Source organism: Pan paniscus, chromosome 18 (assembly GCF_029289425.2).
Source record: "Pan paniscus chromosome 18, NHGRI_mPanPan1-v2.0_pri, whole genome shotgun sequence".
Lineage (NCBI taxonomy): Eukaryota > Metazoa > Chordata > Mammalia > Primates > Hominidae > Pan > Pan paniscus.
In genome coordinates this window covers 10,371,863-10,389,892 of record NC_073267.2, presented here as the reverse complement: position 1 = coordinate 10,389,892, position 18,030 = coordinate 10,371,863, and the positions used below count along the sequence as shown (strand labels likewise).

The window sequence follows — 18,030 nt, the reverse complement described above, 5'->3', positions numbered from 1 at the left end:
GTTTGCAAGCTCAATGTGTTTGTTTTAAAGCCTGTTTCCCCATGGTTATGAAACCACCCAATGAGCTAACTGGGTCCAGCCAGACTAGAGCACAGGCAGCCTGAACTCTGCTTCTGTTGTTAGTTTTAATAAATTTCCTGTCTGATTTTTAGTTTTGCAATTCCTATTGTCTTGTCTCCAAGGAGAGAAGATGAGTAAACAGGCAACTTCCCTTTTTAAACTCTGAATTGTAAGTAAAAATGGATGATATGCTACAGTCAGAATTGAATTCAGTTCAGCGGATACTTATTGAACTGCATTGTGGGTGAGCACTATACTATATCGAACATGGATCACGTGGTTGAGGAAGACTGGCCAGCCATGACACTCTACAAAACCATAATTCGAGGCAAACTGGGCCCTCATTCCCCACCCCTACAGCCCATCTCTTTTCTGTTGATTTTACACTTTGAGTTCACACCAGCCTGACCATCATGGCCTGTGTCATCCAGATCCTGCAGCCATCTCCCAGCTTGTCACTCTGCCTTCCGAATCTTCTAGCTACAATCTCTATCTCTGCACTACATTGAGAAGAAGTGTTTAATCCACTTCTAATTGGGGGATTGATTTCAGTAAGGTCTTCAGTAAGTCCTCATCCCCATCCCTTACATATGTCACTTGCCCATAGGATAAAGATAAAACCCCATAACAGGCAACCTACTAACTCCCTTGGTCTTTCTTTTTTTTTTTTTTTTGAGAGACTCTTGCTCTGTCACCCAGGCTGGAGTGCAGTGGTGCAATCTCGGCTCACTGCAACCTCCGCCTCCTGGGTTCAAGTGATTCTCATGCCTCAACTTCCCGAGTAGCTGGGATTACAGACCCATGCCTGGCTAATTTTTGTATTTTTAGTACAGATGGGGTTTCACCATGTTGGCCAGGCTGATCTGGAACTCCCGATCTCGAGGGATCTGCCCACCTCAGCTTCCCGAAGTGCTGGGATTACAGGCGCGAGCCACCATGCCTGTTTCATATTTGGAAGCCACTTCCTGTTAGAAGCATTTTTTGGATTCTCTTCCAGATTAGGAAGCTGTGTTCTTCAACAGCATCCTGTGCCTGCTCCCGGCATAGCATTTGTCTCACTTCATTCACTTCATTGCTATTAAGCTTTGACTTCTCTCCACCGAGACTGGAAACTCTAGGGATAGGATAGACCTCTCTGAGGACTGTTCACCACCGTAGCCCCAGGGCTTCCAGCATTACCCGGCACAGTGGAAAGCACTGAAGGCATGTGGGCTCATGAATAAACAAGTGAGGGGAAAGTGTGTTCTAAAGGCAAAGAAAATGCAAAAATGAATTCCAGATGGAGAATTAGGTTCCATGGGAGTATTGGCATTTGAGCTAGGCCTGAAAAGAGTGGGTAGGATTTCAGTAGGGGGAGATAATAAGGAGAAGAATTCCAGGCAGAAGAAATAGTGTAGGCATAGGCAGGAAAGTGGGTGTCGTTCAGGGTGTGTTTTGTGAAAAGTGTATGCATCATTGTAGCTTCATATCCTCTCTCTCTCTCTCTGTGTGTGTGTGTGTGTGTAGAGGTTTGAGTATATGTGTTTGTGTTAGGTATGTGTGTATTTGTAGTTGTACGTGTGGGTGTGAGTGTATATGATTATAATGTGAGCGTGGGTAGGCATGAATGTACCTGTATATAAGTGTGCTTTTATGTAGAGGTTCATGTATAGATGTATAGGAATATGTATACATATATGTGTAGGTGTACTGATGGTATTGCTTGAGTTCTTATAATAGTAAAAACTGACATTCACTGGACACTTATGTATCAGACACTTATGTATGCACTGTTTTTAGTGCTATTTTAATTGTAATAAACTCCCTATACACAAGAGGAAGTTTGGGAAATACTTTTTATCTCTATTATGAATTTTTCCATGTTTAATTGTGAATATGTGTAGGTATAAGTGTGTGTGCAAAGGCAGATGTGTGTGTGTTTTAGTGTGACGATGTGTGTGAGAATGAGAGAGAGAAAGTGAGAAAAAGAGAATAGTGAGGTTGATTGGGCCTGTATTATAGAAGAGCTTTTACTATACAGAGCAGTCTGGATTTGATTTTGTAGGCAGCATGAGACATGGAGGGACTTGAGCATGGAGTAGATCTATAATTTTGGTGTTTAGATATTTGTTTTTTAGGAGGTGGCTTCAGAGACCAGGAGACCTGTGATGAGGTTATTTTAATTGTCTCTTGTAAGCATTTCATAAATAGATCAAATAAGATAAAACACTCAGATCTCTTTGAAAGAGCCACGCACATCTATTAATCTAATTTCTTCCAGCCTTTTGCAGCCTCGGCAACATCCCTCTGAATTTATCCGGACATAAGAGGTGTATATTAACTTGAGACATACAATTTCTGGAGATGAAATTATCTCTGCTCTAAGAACATATTGGCTGAACATTTTGATAAGTAATCACTGCCCTTTAAAAAAACTCTTTCTAGGAGCTGAGGAGCAATTAGTTTCCTAAAAGCACTGTATTTACATTTTATTAATAGGAATTAAACATCATTACAAAGTTAATCTACCCTTTTTATATTTCTTTTAGCAAAATCACTTTTCTCCATCAGCGGTCAATTATTATTATTATTATTTTTGTCGTCACAACTTCAGTATATTTCTGAAAACACTCAAAGGCTTATCACCAAAATTCAGTTTATTTTAAAGGTAAATATTTTTTTTCTCCTCCCACACAACCTATTTTGTTGAATTGAGAACTGTTTTTAAGTACCAAAAAAATTCATAATAGAGATAAAAAGTATTTCCCTAACTTCCTCTTCCGTATAGGGAGTTTATTAGAATTAAAATAGCACTAAGAATGGTGCCTGATACATAAGAAGTGCCTAGTGAATGTCAATTTTTACTGTTATTATAAGAACTCAAGCAATGCCATCCCCACTTTATTGCTTTCTTCTCTCAATTTCTTAGCTCAGTATTTATTTTCTGATAAGTTGTTCTCTCATGACTGCCCTGTTCTGATAGTTCCATCAAAAGTCCCAGGGAAAACTCTCATTGGCTTAGCTTAGGTCACATGCACATTCCTGAGCCAATCAGTGTACTGATTTGCCAAATAAAGGACACGTGCCTATTCGTTAAATTAGGGCAGCATCTCTCCAAGGGAAAATGAATATGCTATAACCAAAAATCTGATAAATGAATGACAGGTAAGCAAAACAGCATAAGGCTATTGTGAAACCCTTGGGAGAAATGTGGAGAAAAGCGTGATTTATGGCTAAAACTACTGACATGGTAAAAACTGTGTCTAAAGTAAACTAAAGTTAGTATCAAGAAAAGCTCTTATGAAGTTAAAACATGAAATAATCTAAATTCTACTCTAAAATTGTTTCCCCATTGATTTAAACAATGACAAAATAGCAATACATAGCACATAGCATTGGGCATTCCTTTGTGGGCTTTACATACATTAATTTAGTCCTCTCAGCAATCCTGTGAATTATACTATTAACATCATCCTATTTTCAGGTGATGAAACTGAGGCAAATAGATATTAAGCAATTTGCCCAAGTGGCACAGCTCACAAGTGGTACAGCTGGGATTTGAAGCCAGAGTGGCTGGCTCCAAAGTTTAAACTCCTGGCAACTTTGCTACTCTGTGTCTGAGAACATATTTGCTGTTTTTAAAAAACTCTCCCTTTTGAATTCAAAAACAGTTTTTGAATAAACTTTTTAGGTTAACTAGTTTTATATTTACAGAAAACTTGCAAAGATAGTCCAGTGACTTCTCACATACCTAATGCCCAGTTTCTCTGATTATTAACACCTGACATTAGTATGGTATATTTGTCATAATGAGTCAATTCGTATATTATTGTCAACTAAAACCCATGATTTTTTCAGATTTCCTTAGTTTTTATCTAATCTTTTTCTGTTCCATCCTGATAGCTGATCCAGGATCCTATATGATATGTAATCGTAATATTGCCTTAGGCTCCTCTTGGCTAGGACACTTTCTTAGACCTTCTTGTTTTTTAATGACCTTGACAATTTGGAGGACTACTGGTCAGATTTCTTCTAGAATACCCCTACATTGGAATTTTTCTGATAGTTTTCTTATAATTACACCGAGGTTATAAGACCACACAGGTAGAACACCACGCCATTATCATCACATCATATTAAGGATATGTACTATTAGAATGATTTATCATTGTCAATATTGGCTTTGACCATTGAGCTGACATCACATCTGTCACATTTCTGCATTGTAAAGTTAGTCTTTTTTTTTGTTCAGCAGAAAATTCTAGTTGCATTTTTTTCACAGACTTAAAAATGAGTCCTGGGTTCACATCCTGGTTCTGCCACTCTCAAACCATATGAATTGGACAATTACTTAAACCCCATGCCTCAGTTTCCTCATCTATGAAATGGAGATAATAAAAGTAGCATGTTATTCATGTGTCTATTTTTAGGATTACAGAAATTATTAAAGCTTTCAGAATAGTAGAAACGGAAAGACTTATTTTTATCATCTCATGTAATCTTTTTTTTTTTTTTTTTTTTTTTTTGAGATGGAGTCTCGCTCTGTCGCCCAGGCTGGAGTGCAGTGGCGCGATCTCGGCTCACTGCAAGCTCGGCCTCCCGGGTTCACGCCATTCTCCTGCCTCAGCCTCCCGAGTAGCTGGGACTACAGGCGCCTACCACCACGCCCGGCAAATTTTTTGTATTTTTTTTAGTAGAGACGGGGTTTCACCATGTTAGCCAGGATGGTCTCGATCTCCTGACCTCGTGATCTACCCGCCTCAGCCTCCCAAAGTGCTGGGATTACAGGCGTGAATCTTATGTAATCTTTATAACAACTCTGTGGCCTTGTTGTAACCTTTAAAATATGAAGAAACTAAATTTCAAAAAGGGAGGTAGTGATTAAGCTGTGCTCTAGAGGTTTTCACTGACTAAGTTTAAATTCTTACTGTGAGCCTTATGATCTGACCTGAGCAAGAAACATAATATTTTTAAGCCCTAGTTTCCTCATCATGCAATGAGGATAATTATAGTTATCTATGTCCTACAGTTGCCTTGAGGATTGAGTCATATAATGAATGAAAAACCCTTAGCACTGCTCCTGGAAACACATAGTAAAGCCCTAATCAGTGTTAACAATGGACTTTGTCATTATTGCCCACTGTGCCCCAGCTAGGAATGGACAAGTCAGGATTTGAACTCATGCCCTTCTTTAGAGAATGAGGAAGAGCCAGCTTTGAGAAAACCCTCAGATTTGAGTACCACTGTTTTTTGTGCAGCGTGGAGAGTTACTATCCAAGAGGGCTCTATTGACCATCTTCTTCTTTCCTCAGTCTTCTAACTGGTTCTCAGAACCATCCTGCCACCTTTTTTAGAGATAGCTTGCCATTTGGCTGTTTTCTGCTGTCCTTTCACCCTGGGTGCAAGACTGCCCTAATATATGGTTGCCATACAGAATTAAACATCAAGGAAGGAGTGCCACCTTTGCCCCTCTTCTAATTATGTACTCATTACCCTGAGCTCAAATCAGGAAAGATTTGGGAGGGCAGCTTATCCTTGCATTTTACATAGAGTGCTATACCTGAAAGACCTTAGAGATTATCTGATTCAAACCCACCCCCCTCATTCCTGTTACAGTGAGGAGAATGAGACCCAATCAGTGAGGTCAAAAGTCAAGGGAATGCCATTGAAGAAACTCAGATCTCCATTTGTCAATTAGTTCTTCTGCTACAGAGGCTCATTTTCCTGAAGATAAGTTTAACAAATGTTGAATTAATGATAATAGTACCACGTATGGAGACCTTTCTGTGTGCCAGGAACTGTGCATTAAGAGATGTTTGTTGTTATTATCTTATAAGTAAGCCTCATAACAGCATATGAAATGGAAGTGTTGTTTTTATTTGGTGATTGAGTGAACTGAGGTTCAAAAAGATTATGTGGCTTGTTCAAGGTCACATGGCTAAAGCAGTGACAAGATTTGAACCTGTTCATCTGTCTGACCTCTAAGCCTGTGGTATTAATGATTCTGAACCCTCTTGTCCTGTGCCATGTAAAGGAGAGAAGAGAGGGGTTCTGTAGCAATGAAGTTGATGCCTGAAAACTCAATGGGATCCATATGTGCATATACAGGTACATGTATACAGCACACACACACACACACAAGCGTGCTTGCCTGTCCTGGTTGTGTATAAATATAACCAGAAGTTTGGCAAGGTGTCCTGGAACTTCATTTTCCCTCCAAGCTCCAAAAATAGCATGTGATTGACAAGCACTGTATGATTTCACTTGCTCTGATGCATTGAAACCTTATTCCTGGAAGCACTGCTGGAGGAAATGGATTGAAACCTTACTCCTGGAAGCACTGCTGGAGGAAATGTGGTGCAACCCTGGTATTGGCTCACACTTCAGAATAGCTTTTATGAGTCAGGACTGCTGATCTAAAGTTAAAGACTCAGCTGAGTGTGGTGTTCACTTTTATGGAGAGGACTGGGAACAGGAAAAAGGTCCAGTTTAGAGAATAGCAGAAGAGTCACCATCACGTCCAAGGTGGGAGCAGAGAGATTTTTGGCTGCCATCTTCAAAGTGCACAGGGTCCTTCCATTTTGGATATAACTTCTAAATAAAGGCATTTGGAGCATACATACTCCATGCCACTGTGAAAATGGAGACAAGCAGAAACAATATGACAATTGAAACTGAGGTCTTCAGGATTCAACCCATTGGTTCTTCCTTTCTCCCTGAATACTCTGGTGGCTGGAGTCCCTTTTTAAAATGGTGTTAGGATGATGCTGTTTGCTTTCTCTGGGGAAATTTAATACCCAAAGGCTATTCAGACGGCCACCCTCAATGGCTCTGAGTCTGGGGGGCTGAAGTTGCAGTAAGAGCAAGGGAGAGAATACAGGTCCTTGATACTTCCATATTTTGCCTAGGGTACAAGATTCCAAAGCTGAGGCACATATGGACACATTAATCATTCTAACACTTTCTGACTCATGCACATGTAAAAAATACAGGCTGTATGTTTATTCACTCCACCAAAAACTACCCATTAAGTCCCTCCATGTGACATGCCCTGAGTTAGAAGCTGTGGACATAGAAACCAATCATTATGCATATAAAATTCCTGCTAGACTGGGAAATCATAGTCTCATAAGTAAAACATATACATAAACACATAGATTATTGTAGATTATTGAGGTATAATATTGTGAAGCAAATGATGTTTAGATATTTAAATCAAATTAAGGATTTATGAATAAATTATATAATGGGTTTTTTTGCTGTAATATAGAAGGAGTGAGTGGGAGTATAAATGAAACAAGATTGGTCATGAGTACTAATTATTGAAGCTGGACATTGGGAATACGGACGTTCGTTATATGATTCTACTCTTAAATACATTTGAACATTTCCATAATAAAAATAAAATTGGAGTAGGCAAAGAAGCTTCCATCTTCAGGCAGGTTATATATGGACATATATCCATGGTGACTTCTATAAATCTTTTTCCATTCTGGCCATTGAACTTGATTGACTCTTAGTCCATTTGGGTTGCTGTAACAGAATACCATAGACTGGGTGGCTTATACCACAGAAACTTGTTACTCATGCTTCTGGAGACTGGGAAGTCCAAATCAAGGTGCCAGCAGATTTAGCGTCTGGTGAGAGCTGCTTCCTGGTTCATAGACAGCAATCTTCTTGTTGCATACTGATATGGTGTAAAAGGCAATGGGTCTCTCTGGGGCCTCTTTCATAAAAGCACTAACCCCATTCATGAGGGCTCCACCTTCATGACCTAATCACCTCCCAAAGACCCCTCCTCCTAACACCACCACATTAGGGGTTAGGATTTCAACCTATGAATTTTGGAGGGATGCAAATATTCAGTCTGTAGCAAACCCTTAAGGTAAATCCCAACTTCTTAATAGAGCCTACAAGGCTTTGCATTTTCTGGTCTCCACCTATCTGGAGTGCTGTTTCCTTCTCTGCTCCTCCACAATTCCTTCCCACAACTGCCATGATGCAACTCATCCTGAATTTCCAATTTCAGCTTAAGTGTCACCTCCTCAGGGAAGATGTCTCTGATATCTTTTGTCCTATATGCTCTCTTAGACCCGTGTTTCATTTCTTCCTCCCAGTTTGTATGAACATATGTTTTTGTGTAATCATTTGACTCATGTGTCTTCTCAATTAGCACAAAAATTTCATGCAAGCAAACATTTTATCACTTACATTACGGTATTCTCAGTGTCTAGCACAGTGCTTGGAACCTAGTAACCACTCAACACATATTTACGGAATGAATGACTCTGCTAAACCTGTCTACAAACACTGGCCTCAGTTATAGCCCCTTGTAAATAGGAATATAGGCAGGGAAAGTGAAGAATGTCTGTTCTCCTTTATCTGGTATATACGATTTAGTAGTTGAGATTTTTGGTGTTTGCAGTGGGGTGCCGAAGGGTCTATCAGATGAGAAAAGAAGGTAAGAGCTCTTGGGACCTAGGGCAGTGTTGACACAGCAGCTTCAGCTCCTGATCGAGTTCTCTCTACCTACCACTCACCTTCAACCTCCTTGGCTGACCCATGGATACTTGGATGTGTCAGGAACAGGGAGTAGAACTTGGAGAAGATTTAGGAAGTTATTGCACTCTGGGGGCTCATAAACCTTTGCAACTTTTCTCTCCATGCGTGAGCATTGGACTGAAACTTTTGCCTGACTCCCATGGTGTGGGGGTTGTGATGTGGTCAATGACATCACCAAAGATTCTGCTAGTCTTTGCCTTAATTTAGATTATCTTGGGACTTTAGGAAACATGTCTGCAAGGAAGGAAGAGTGTTGGAGCTATAACGTGGTTACTGTAGCTCAATTCACAGAAACACTGTACATAGCGAGAAAGCACCTTTGGGTTCAGAAAGCCCCATGTTATAACTCTGGTTCCACCACTTATTGCTGTGTGAGTTTGTGCAAGTCACATAACCTCTCTGTGTTTCAGTTTCCTGAACTACGAAGTTGGAATAATAATGCTTACCATGTAGAATTTGTAGGAATTAAACTAAGTGGTGATATTGGCACATTTCCTGACTGTACAGGAGTGCTCAAAAGTTATGTCATTGAGGTTATAATATAAAGTGCTATGGTGGAGATATGCACAAAGTTCTATATTACTAGGGAAAGCAGGAATGATTTTACAGATAAGGTGACAGTTCAGCTATGTTTTAAATGTTAACAACAATAGTAAAACAATAGCAGCCACCATATGTGTTACATGCCATGTCAGGTTTTGTGCTCTATATTTTTGGTACTTTTTGGCTCATTCGAACCTTACTGCAGTCTTCAAGGTCATACCCTGTTGCTCTCTTCATTTTACAAATGGAGAAAGTGAAGCTCAGAGAGGTTGAATGACTTTCCCAAGGCTACTCAGCTAGTGGATGAAGCCAGGATTTACACTTAGTTCTGTTTGACTTCAAAAGCCATTCTCTTACCCACTGAACTACCCACCCTCTCTCGAAGGTTGTGTTTGAGTCTTCCAAGGCAAATGGAAAGAAAAGGGATTGGTATAACATGTTCCAAAAGGAAACACTTGTATATTTCTTTATCTATTTGCATATTTCAGTATTTTTGGTTTGATCTATGTCGTACAACTGACTGACAGTTCCAAGAAGGCAAGAGTCATTCTGTTTTAGCCATCATTATTCCTAGGCTGGCACTGGGACATCGTAGGTCTTCAATAAATCTATGTCGAATGAATGAAGAATTTGATGCGCTCAACATTCTCCCCAGCCTGTTACATATCATAGCATGAATAAATGAACATGTGTGTGTGTGTTTAACCAAATTGCTCTACTCGCCATCCTATCTTAAAAAGAAATGTATCAGCAATGCTGGACAATTTTGTAATTAGCCACAGGAAATGTTTCTTTATAGCCAGCAAAAATTTTCCAGCCCATATGATGAGGTAATCTTAGAGAGCACTGATTCTTTTCTCTCCTCCCACCCTGTCACCTCTCCTGGTGTCCGGCATGTTTGAATTCTCTTTAAGGGTTTGAGATTCATTTCTGGTGACACTTAAACATTACAGGAGGAGAGGTGAGTGGGTCTTGTCAACACAGACAAGCCTGGATTTGGCACTTAGCTTTTCACACGAGGTGTTTTCCTCGAGGTTGGTATTACACATAAAGCGGTGACCTGTGGTGTCAAGCAATGGCGTGTGGGAGCAGGAGGAGAAGGGAGAAAGAGCGGTGCGGGGGCAGCTTCCTCCCAGCGTGTATGTGAATAGCGCCAATAAGCTGTCAAATAAAATTAAGGTTCAAAATATACAGCCTTCAATTTGATTGCACTAAGATGCCGACTGCTGCTCCGAGGGAATACAATCGATTCTATTTTGACAGGTCTTGATGTACGCTAAGCAGTGACAGTCTCCCCTCTGTGCAGGATGAATAAAAGTTCACCTTAATTTGCAACTTATCTGGGGTCAAAATGATGCTTTTAATTTCCCCACCTGCTCCATCTCTTCTCTGTGTTGTCTCAACCCCCACTCCTCTTCTTTTCACTCTCTAGCTTCATCTTCCTCTCCCTTTTTCTCTTTTCCTTCATCTTAGCACCTTTTTCTTCTTTCTCCTTTTCACTTTCTCTCCTTTATACTTAGAAACAATATGGAGTACCTATGTTGTGCTTTTGCCTTTCATGCATTGCTTTATTGAATTCCCATGGCATCCTTAGGAAGTAGGGGGAATTGTGTTCATTATACAGATGAGAAAACAGAAGATCTTAGGATTAAGAGCTTGCCTAGAGTTGTACAGCTAGTAAGTGGTACAGTCGGAGAATCAAACCCAGACCTCTCTGATTCTAAAAGTCTATGCTGTTTCCTTGCCATCTGTGGTCCTGAACTCTGGCAGAACATTAGAACCACCTGCGGGGCTGTAAAGGTATCAGTGCCTGGGCCCTGCCTCCAGAGATGCAGGTTGATTCCTCTGGGGATGAGGGGGGCTGGGATGGAGAACTGCCCCATATTCTGTTTTCTCTTTATGCCCGTTTGTCTTAGCACAGAAGTAGATGCATATGTTGAGATATGTGGCAGAAAGGCCCTTGAGACGGATGGATGTCTCTGGCAGGGAAAGGATTTGCCTCTCCAGAAATCAGCGGCGGAAGAAAGCACAGCTGTGTCTTTGTGTTTGTGCTGCAGGTGGGCAAGTGGGAGAACCATACGCTGAGCCTGAGGCACGCCGTGTGGCCCAGGTACAAGTCCTTCTCCGACTGTGAGCCGGATGACAACCATCTCAGCATCGTCACCCTGGAGGAGGCCCCATTCGTCATCGTGGAAGACATAGACCCCCTGACCGAGACGTGTGTGAGGAACACCGTGCCATGTCGGAAGTTCGTCAAAATCAAGTGAGTGGCAGGAATGCTGTCACCTGAACGTGCCCAACCCTTTGAAATAGCATGGATCATCGATAGTAACAATATGTGTACTTGAATCACAAAATGTCATAGAAAATACACGTCGTTATAGTAGGTATAATACAATAATCAATTTAAAAAAGACTTAGATAAATTCCTAGAGATGTGCCAAACTTGCATTCAATTAATTCCACCAGCAATATGAGGTGAGTAGTTTTGCCCATTGTAAATATGATAAAACCGAGTTATGGGAAGATTATGAAACATGTTCAAAGCCATCTAGCTAGGAAATGGAAGAGGTAGGACTCAAACAGTGGTCCAACTGACTCCACAGACATGTTTTTAACCCTTATGTTGAATCAATCCTCCCCTTCAGTCTTTCTAGTTTAATTTAATTTATTCATTTATTTATTTTTGAACACACATATTCAAAAAATATCTTTATATTTTTAATATAGAAAACTTTTGTATATTAAAATAAATATAAAACATATTTTAATATATTAAAATATAAAACATTATATATAAATATATAGAAATTATATATTTTATATATTTCAATATATAAAACAGTATATTTTATATATTTCAATATATAAAACAGTATATTTTATATATTTCAATATATAAAACAGTAGATTTTATATATTTAAATATATAAAACAGTAGATTTTATATATTTAAATATATAAAACAGTGTATTTTATATATTTAAATATATAAAACAGTGTATTTTATATATTTAAATATATAAAACAGTAGATTTTATATATTTAAATATATAAAACAGTAGATTTTATATATTTAAATATATAAAACAGTAGATTTTATATATTTAAATATATAAAACAGTAGATTTTATATATTTAAATATATAAAACAGTAGATTTTATATATTTAAATATATAAAACAGTATATTTTATATATTTATATAAAACAGTATATTTTATATATTTAAATATATAAAACAGTATATTTTATATATTTAAATATATAAAACAGTATATTTTATATATTTAAATATATAAAACAGTATATTTTATATATTTAAATATATAAAACAGTATATTTTATATATTTAAATATATAAAACATCATAAATTTTATATATTTAAATATATAAAACATCATAAATTTTATATATTTAAATATATAAAACATCATATATTTTATATATTTAAAATATATAAAACATCATATATTTTATGTATTAAATATATAAAACACCATATGTTTTTATATATTAAAAATATAAAAGATCATATATTTTTATACATTAAAATATGTAAAACATCATATTTTATACATTAAAAATATAAAACATCGTATTTTTATATATTAAAAATATATATGGTTGGACACAGTGATTCACATCTATAATCTCAGCACTTTGGGAGGCCAAGCTGGGCAGATTACTTGAGGTCAGGAGTTGAAGACCAGCCTAGACAACATGGCTAAACCCTGTCTTTCTTAAAAGTACAAAAATTAGCCAGCTATGGTGGTGGGCGCCTGTGATCCCAGCTACTCAGGAGGCTGAAGCATGAGAATCACTTGAATCTGGGAGGTGGAGGTTGCAATAAGTCGAGATCGAGCCACTACACTCCAGGCTAGGCAACAGACTCTGTTATTTTGAGACTCTGACTGAAAAATAAATAAATAAATGAAAATAGAAATATATAAACATTATACATTTTTATATATTGAGATATATAAAACATATATTTTTACATATTTTATATATAAACTATTTTTATATATAAACTATATGTTTATATATAAAATATATAGTTTATGTACAAGTTTATATATAAAATATATATTTATATGTTAAAATATATAAAACATTTTCATATATTAAAATATAGAAACCAATATATTTTTATATATTAAAAATATATAAAACATATATTTTCATGTTAAAAATATATAAAACATATATTTATATATATATATAAAACATATAAAAATAAGGCCTGTTTTGGTTTGGAGAAAATTTTATCAATGAGGTCACAAATGTCAGCCTCTTTGAAGTTGAAATCCTGAATACATCATGGAATAAATAAATATGCCCCTCCTGTTATGTTAAAAATGTATAAAACATATGTTTTTATATGTTAAAAATGTATAAAACATTATATATTTTTATGTGTTAAAAATATACAAAACATTACATATTTTTATGTGTTAAAAAATATGAAACATTATATATTTTTATGTGTTAAAAATATATAAAACATTAATTTTTTTTATATAATGACAGGGTCTTGCTCTGTCCCCCAGGCTGGAGTGCAGTGGTGTGATCACGGCTCACTGCATTCTTGAACTCCTAGGCTCAAGTGATCTTCTCACCTCAACCTCCTGAATAGCTGAGACTACAGGCCTGTGCCACCATGTCTGGCTCATGTTTTAATTAATTTTTTTTTTTTAGAGACAAGAGTCTTGCTATGTTACTCAGCCTGGTCTCAAGCTCCTGGCCTTAAGTGATCCTCGTGCCTTGGCCTCCTGAGTCACTGGGATTATAGATGTGAGCCACTGTGTCCGGCTTCCTTTAGTCTTTTTAAAAATAATTATTTAGTTTCCACTTTTCTGGCTGTCCCTTTCCTTCCCCCCACACATTCTTCTTCCATCCCTTTTATAGATCCCAGATCCATGCTTCTCAAGAAGGTTAAAAACGTCTCTCCATTTGGGAGTGAACACACACCTTGCATGTTACTTTCTGATACAATCCAGGTGCAAATGGAACTTCTGGCAGTTTCTCAGCTCAGCAACAGCCAGCAGGCACTGCATCTGTGTCATTTCTCCTTTTGTTATGATTGAAGAAAGAGCTGGCATTGTGCATTATGAGGTCCCCTTAATCTACAAACCCTCTGGGGACACAGAAACCTCCATGGCCAACTCCTAGGCCCTGATCCTGGTATTTCCTAATGCAAACATAAGCAAAAACACCACCTCACAGGAGACTCACAGAAGAAAAAGGCCTGCTGTTGGAAACTTTATTTGTTTTCTGAGTCTTTTCTGATCTGTTTCTTTTACCTAATTCTTACTCATCCTTTAAGTGTAGCTCCTGCGTCCCCAAGCTGGGTTAGTTCTTCCTACTTCCACAGTATCTGGGTCTATCTCTCTCTACCCTCATCACCTGTCTTTACAGTGTATAGTTTGTCTTCTCCCTGGCTTCTGAGCCACCTACATATAGGGAATGTGACTTATTAATATTTGCACCCTCAGTTACAAGGGCACAGCATGACACACCAATGTTTGTTTCATGACTAAGAAGAGAGATTTTTACTTCCTCGTTTCAAACTCCAGTCTCAGCTATTATCACACAAGATGCAAGTGCCCAGATCTCAGTCCTTGAGATCAGGATTTTAAAGATATAATATGTAATTGCTAAATGTATTGTGAAGGCCTGTTTTGGTTTGGAGAAAATTTTATCAGTGAGGTCACAAATGTCAGCATCTTTGAAGTTGAAATCCTGAATACATCATGGAATAAATAAATATGCCCCTCCTAAAAAGGCCCTTGCTTTCTCCAGTGTCCCCACTGTGGCTCCCTGGGATGAAGCTATTTTTTGATAAGCAGTCCCCCAGCCTCCACTCTCCTGGAGATGAGGAAGAGGTGGGGCCCACCAAGGAAGGGCAAGTGTACATCCCATGATTCATGATTCATAATTCATCATGATTCATAATTGTGTGAAACAGACCATGTTTTGGGGTCATCAGTGTTTTAATAATTTTTGCTGAATTCCTTTACAGTGAAATAACACAGACATTGTTATAAGTAAAATTGTTATAAATAAATTGTTTTAATACAGAATGAATGAATGTGCATTAAGCACAGTTTGCATGTTAGGCACATTGCTGGGCACAGGGGATACATGGATGAACAGGGAGGGCAAAAGACTAGGACCTTTCCATCATGGAACGTATGTGGTTAGAAAACAATTCGACCAGGAAGAAATGGGTGACCCCATGTTGTAATAAACCTTGTGATGAACAGAAAGAGAGTGGTGTGAGAAGAGAGTACATCAGGGTATGTGGGGTTACTTTAGCTCACACAGATAAGGTTTAAGGTGATATATACAGGATGAGAAGAAGTCAGACATGTGAAGATCTGGGCAAAGCCTTCCAGGTAGAGGCAATGGCAGGTGCACAGGCCCTGGGGAGGAAAGGAGCTTGGGAGTTTGGGAAACGGAGTGAAACCCAGTGCAATGCTAGAGAGTGATGAGTTACAAGGAGGACGGAGGGGATGATGTGGGAAAGTTGTCAGAGGATGTTCTAATTTGGGTGGGTGTTCTTTGAGCAGAACTTGGCCCGATGAAGAAAAGTGGCTGGCACAAAGCAGAGTCTAACTTCAGTGGGACACCTCCTCTATGATAACAATACCCTCTGTGTTTCAATAGGGCAATCAACTGAGGCCCCTTGTGCTCCAGAATCAATAATAGGAGTTTAGAGTCTTTAAAATCAAAAGCCCTGGAGCTGAAAACAAGTAGATCCCCAAGTACTGAGTCACATTTGTATGAAGAAGAGAAATCAAAATAAATTGCTGTCTTTAAAAGAATTGACTTTTCTACTGAAGACTATCAACAGCTTAACAGGTTCAAATTCACGTTTTTGGTTTCTGTGAGGAGATAGTAGCTTGCAGCTTTCCTTCTTCCGCTTGGGGATATGAGGAGTTTACTGTGTGTCTGGATGAAATGAAAGTCTGACTCGTGAGAGCAATAGAGAATTGCTAGGATCCACTAATCCCAACATTGAAGAAGATTAGATCAATTGCATTTCCTATAGGGAACGTCTTTGAGGAAGGCTGATCAGTTGCAAAAAGAATTCCTGTTAGACAACATGATTGTGTGAAACCTTTTTGTTTCTCACTTCTGGTAAATGGTGGGATCTTCTAAGAATACCAGGTAACAGGAAATGAGCTGAGAAGTCTTCCTTTCTGGTCTGTTAGTTGGGTGATAAAGACATGCAGAGAAAATTGGAAACATCATTTGGCCTGATGTGTAGCGAGAAATGGCCATGCTGTCAATTAAGCTCCCAAACTGTCAAATCGTTGGTGGGAAGAAAGGAAATTTATTTTTAAGTGCTGGATGAGATTTGTCTGAGTCTGCGTGGTGGACAGGAGCCAACCCAGGACCTGGACACAGCTCTGACTCGCATGGCTGTGCTCACATCCACTGGCTATACTGGGAAATTGTAGAGCTGGTAAACTGGACAATTTGTTGGATCCCTTTCCCCGTATTTGTTTTTGTGAGTCATTCCCTCTCTTGGGTGGTGGTGGAGCACTAAGAGAGATCACATGGGGACCATTTCTCAGTCTGTGTAGTTAAGTCACATCCCCTGCACACCCACACAAGGGCTGTAATAGGAACCAACAGACGTTCCCAATTACAAGCTGGTCTGCAATTCCATAATTACTGTGATAAATTCAACTATTGCATTTGCTGCGTGCCTTTTTCATCCTGTGTCCCCAGGGCCCAGTTCCATGTCTTGTGCACAGTAGGCACTTAGTGGGTGCTTGTTGGGTGAAAGTGCATCATTGATCATTTGTATTTAGAAATACACCTCATGTTCAGGGATATGGGTGAGATAACTCATAAACTGGCTGAGGTTTCCAGGGAGACCAAAGAATGCCACTATATGCCTGTGACCCTGAATCTTAAACCTGGAGCATCTAAAACTTCTGTCTAATCTTCCAGAAATCTTGACCAGGTGAAGGAAGAGCCTGTGATAGGGGAAGAAGGGAAGGAACATAGAATGAAGGTGATACAAATGAACAGAGGTAGGGAAAGGGCATCAGTGCATGGCCAACAGCGACCAGAAAGAAAAAGAGAATTCGATTTTGACACATTTTTCAGAGCCATGTATACTAAGAAGGAAATGGTATCTGGACATTCCATCAACTTTAATGTACTTACGACACATTTCTATCATATTTGTGGCAGTTTTATCTCTAGCCCAACCCCCTCCATTCTGGGTAATTGGTGGAGATGGAGCTGGCACATATCCCATGACTGTACAGTGTTGAGGTCACTAATCATCACATGTAAATATACACAGATGTGGCCTCCTCCTACCCCCCCCACTAAGGGTGGTGGATCACCGCAGGTCATCCAGCCTCTAGGCAAGAGAGTAAAGTCTCTATGGTGGTCTGGGTTGACAGAAGCAGAGGGGTTGAGTACAAGTCACTGACAGGATGTGGGGGTGGGATACAATGGTGAAGAGAGTGATTCAAGACAGGCAGTCTGTGATCCTGAGATAAAGGAAAGCATTGATAAGCAGGTGTCATTGACAACCCACTTCTGTTACTCAAAATTATGTTTTCCAGCTTGAGTATGGTGTCTCACACCTGTAATCCCAGCACTTTGAAAGGCCAAAGTGGGAGTGTCACTTGAGGCCGGGAGGTCCAGGCTGCCATGAGCCATGATCACATCCCTGCAACCCAGCCTGGGCAACAGAGCAAGAGCGCGTCTCTTAAAAAATTGTTCTGTCAAATCTGCCCACCTTCATGGATATAGAGATGATGTATATCATGTAAATCAATGTTGTTTGATGTGTGTGTGTGTGTGTGGCCAATTACATAAGTAGTATGTACTTACTAGATGATTTGGGGAAAA

The 18,030-nt window shown here is 38.8% G+C and overlaps 1 protein-coding gene across 3 annotated transcripts in view; it reads left to right on the top strand.

Moving 5' to 3' along the window:
- The window catches only part of GRIN2A (glutamate ionotropic receptor NMDA type subunit 2A), a 427,756-nt gene that overhangs the window by 320,170 nt on the left and 89,556 nt on the right, over positions 1 to 18,030 (top strand). For all 3 annotated transcript variants that reach the window (XM_003808294.5, XM_063597950.1, XM_008960383.4), the window contains exon 4: positions 11,202 to 11,407. In XM_003808294.5, the coding sequence (XP_003808342.1) occupies positions 11,202 to 11,407 (206 nt within the window). The remainder of the gene's footprint in view (positions 1 to 11,201; positions 11,408 to 18,030) is intronic.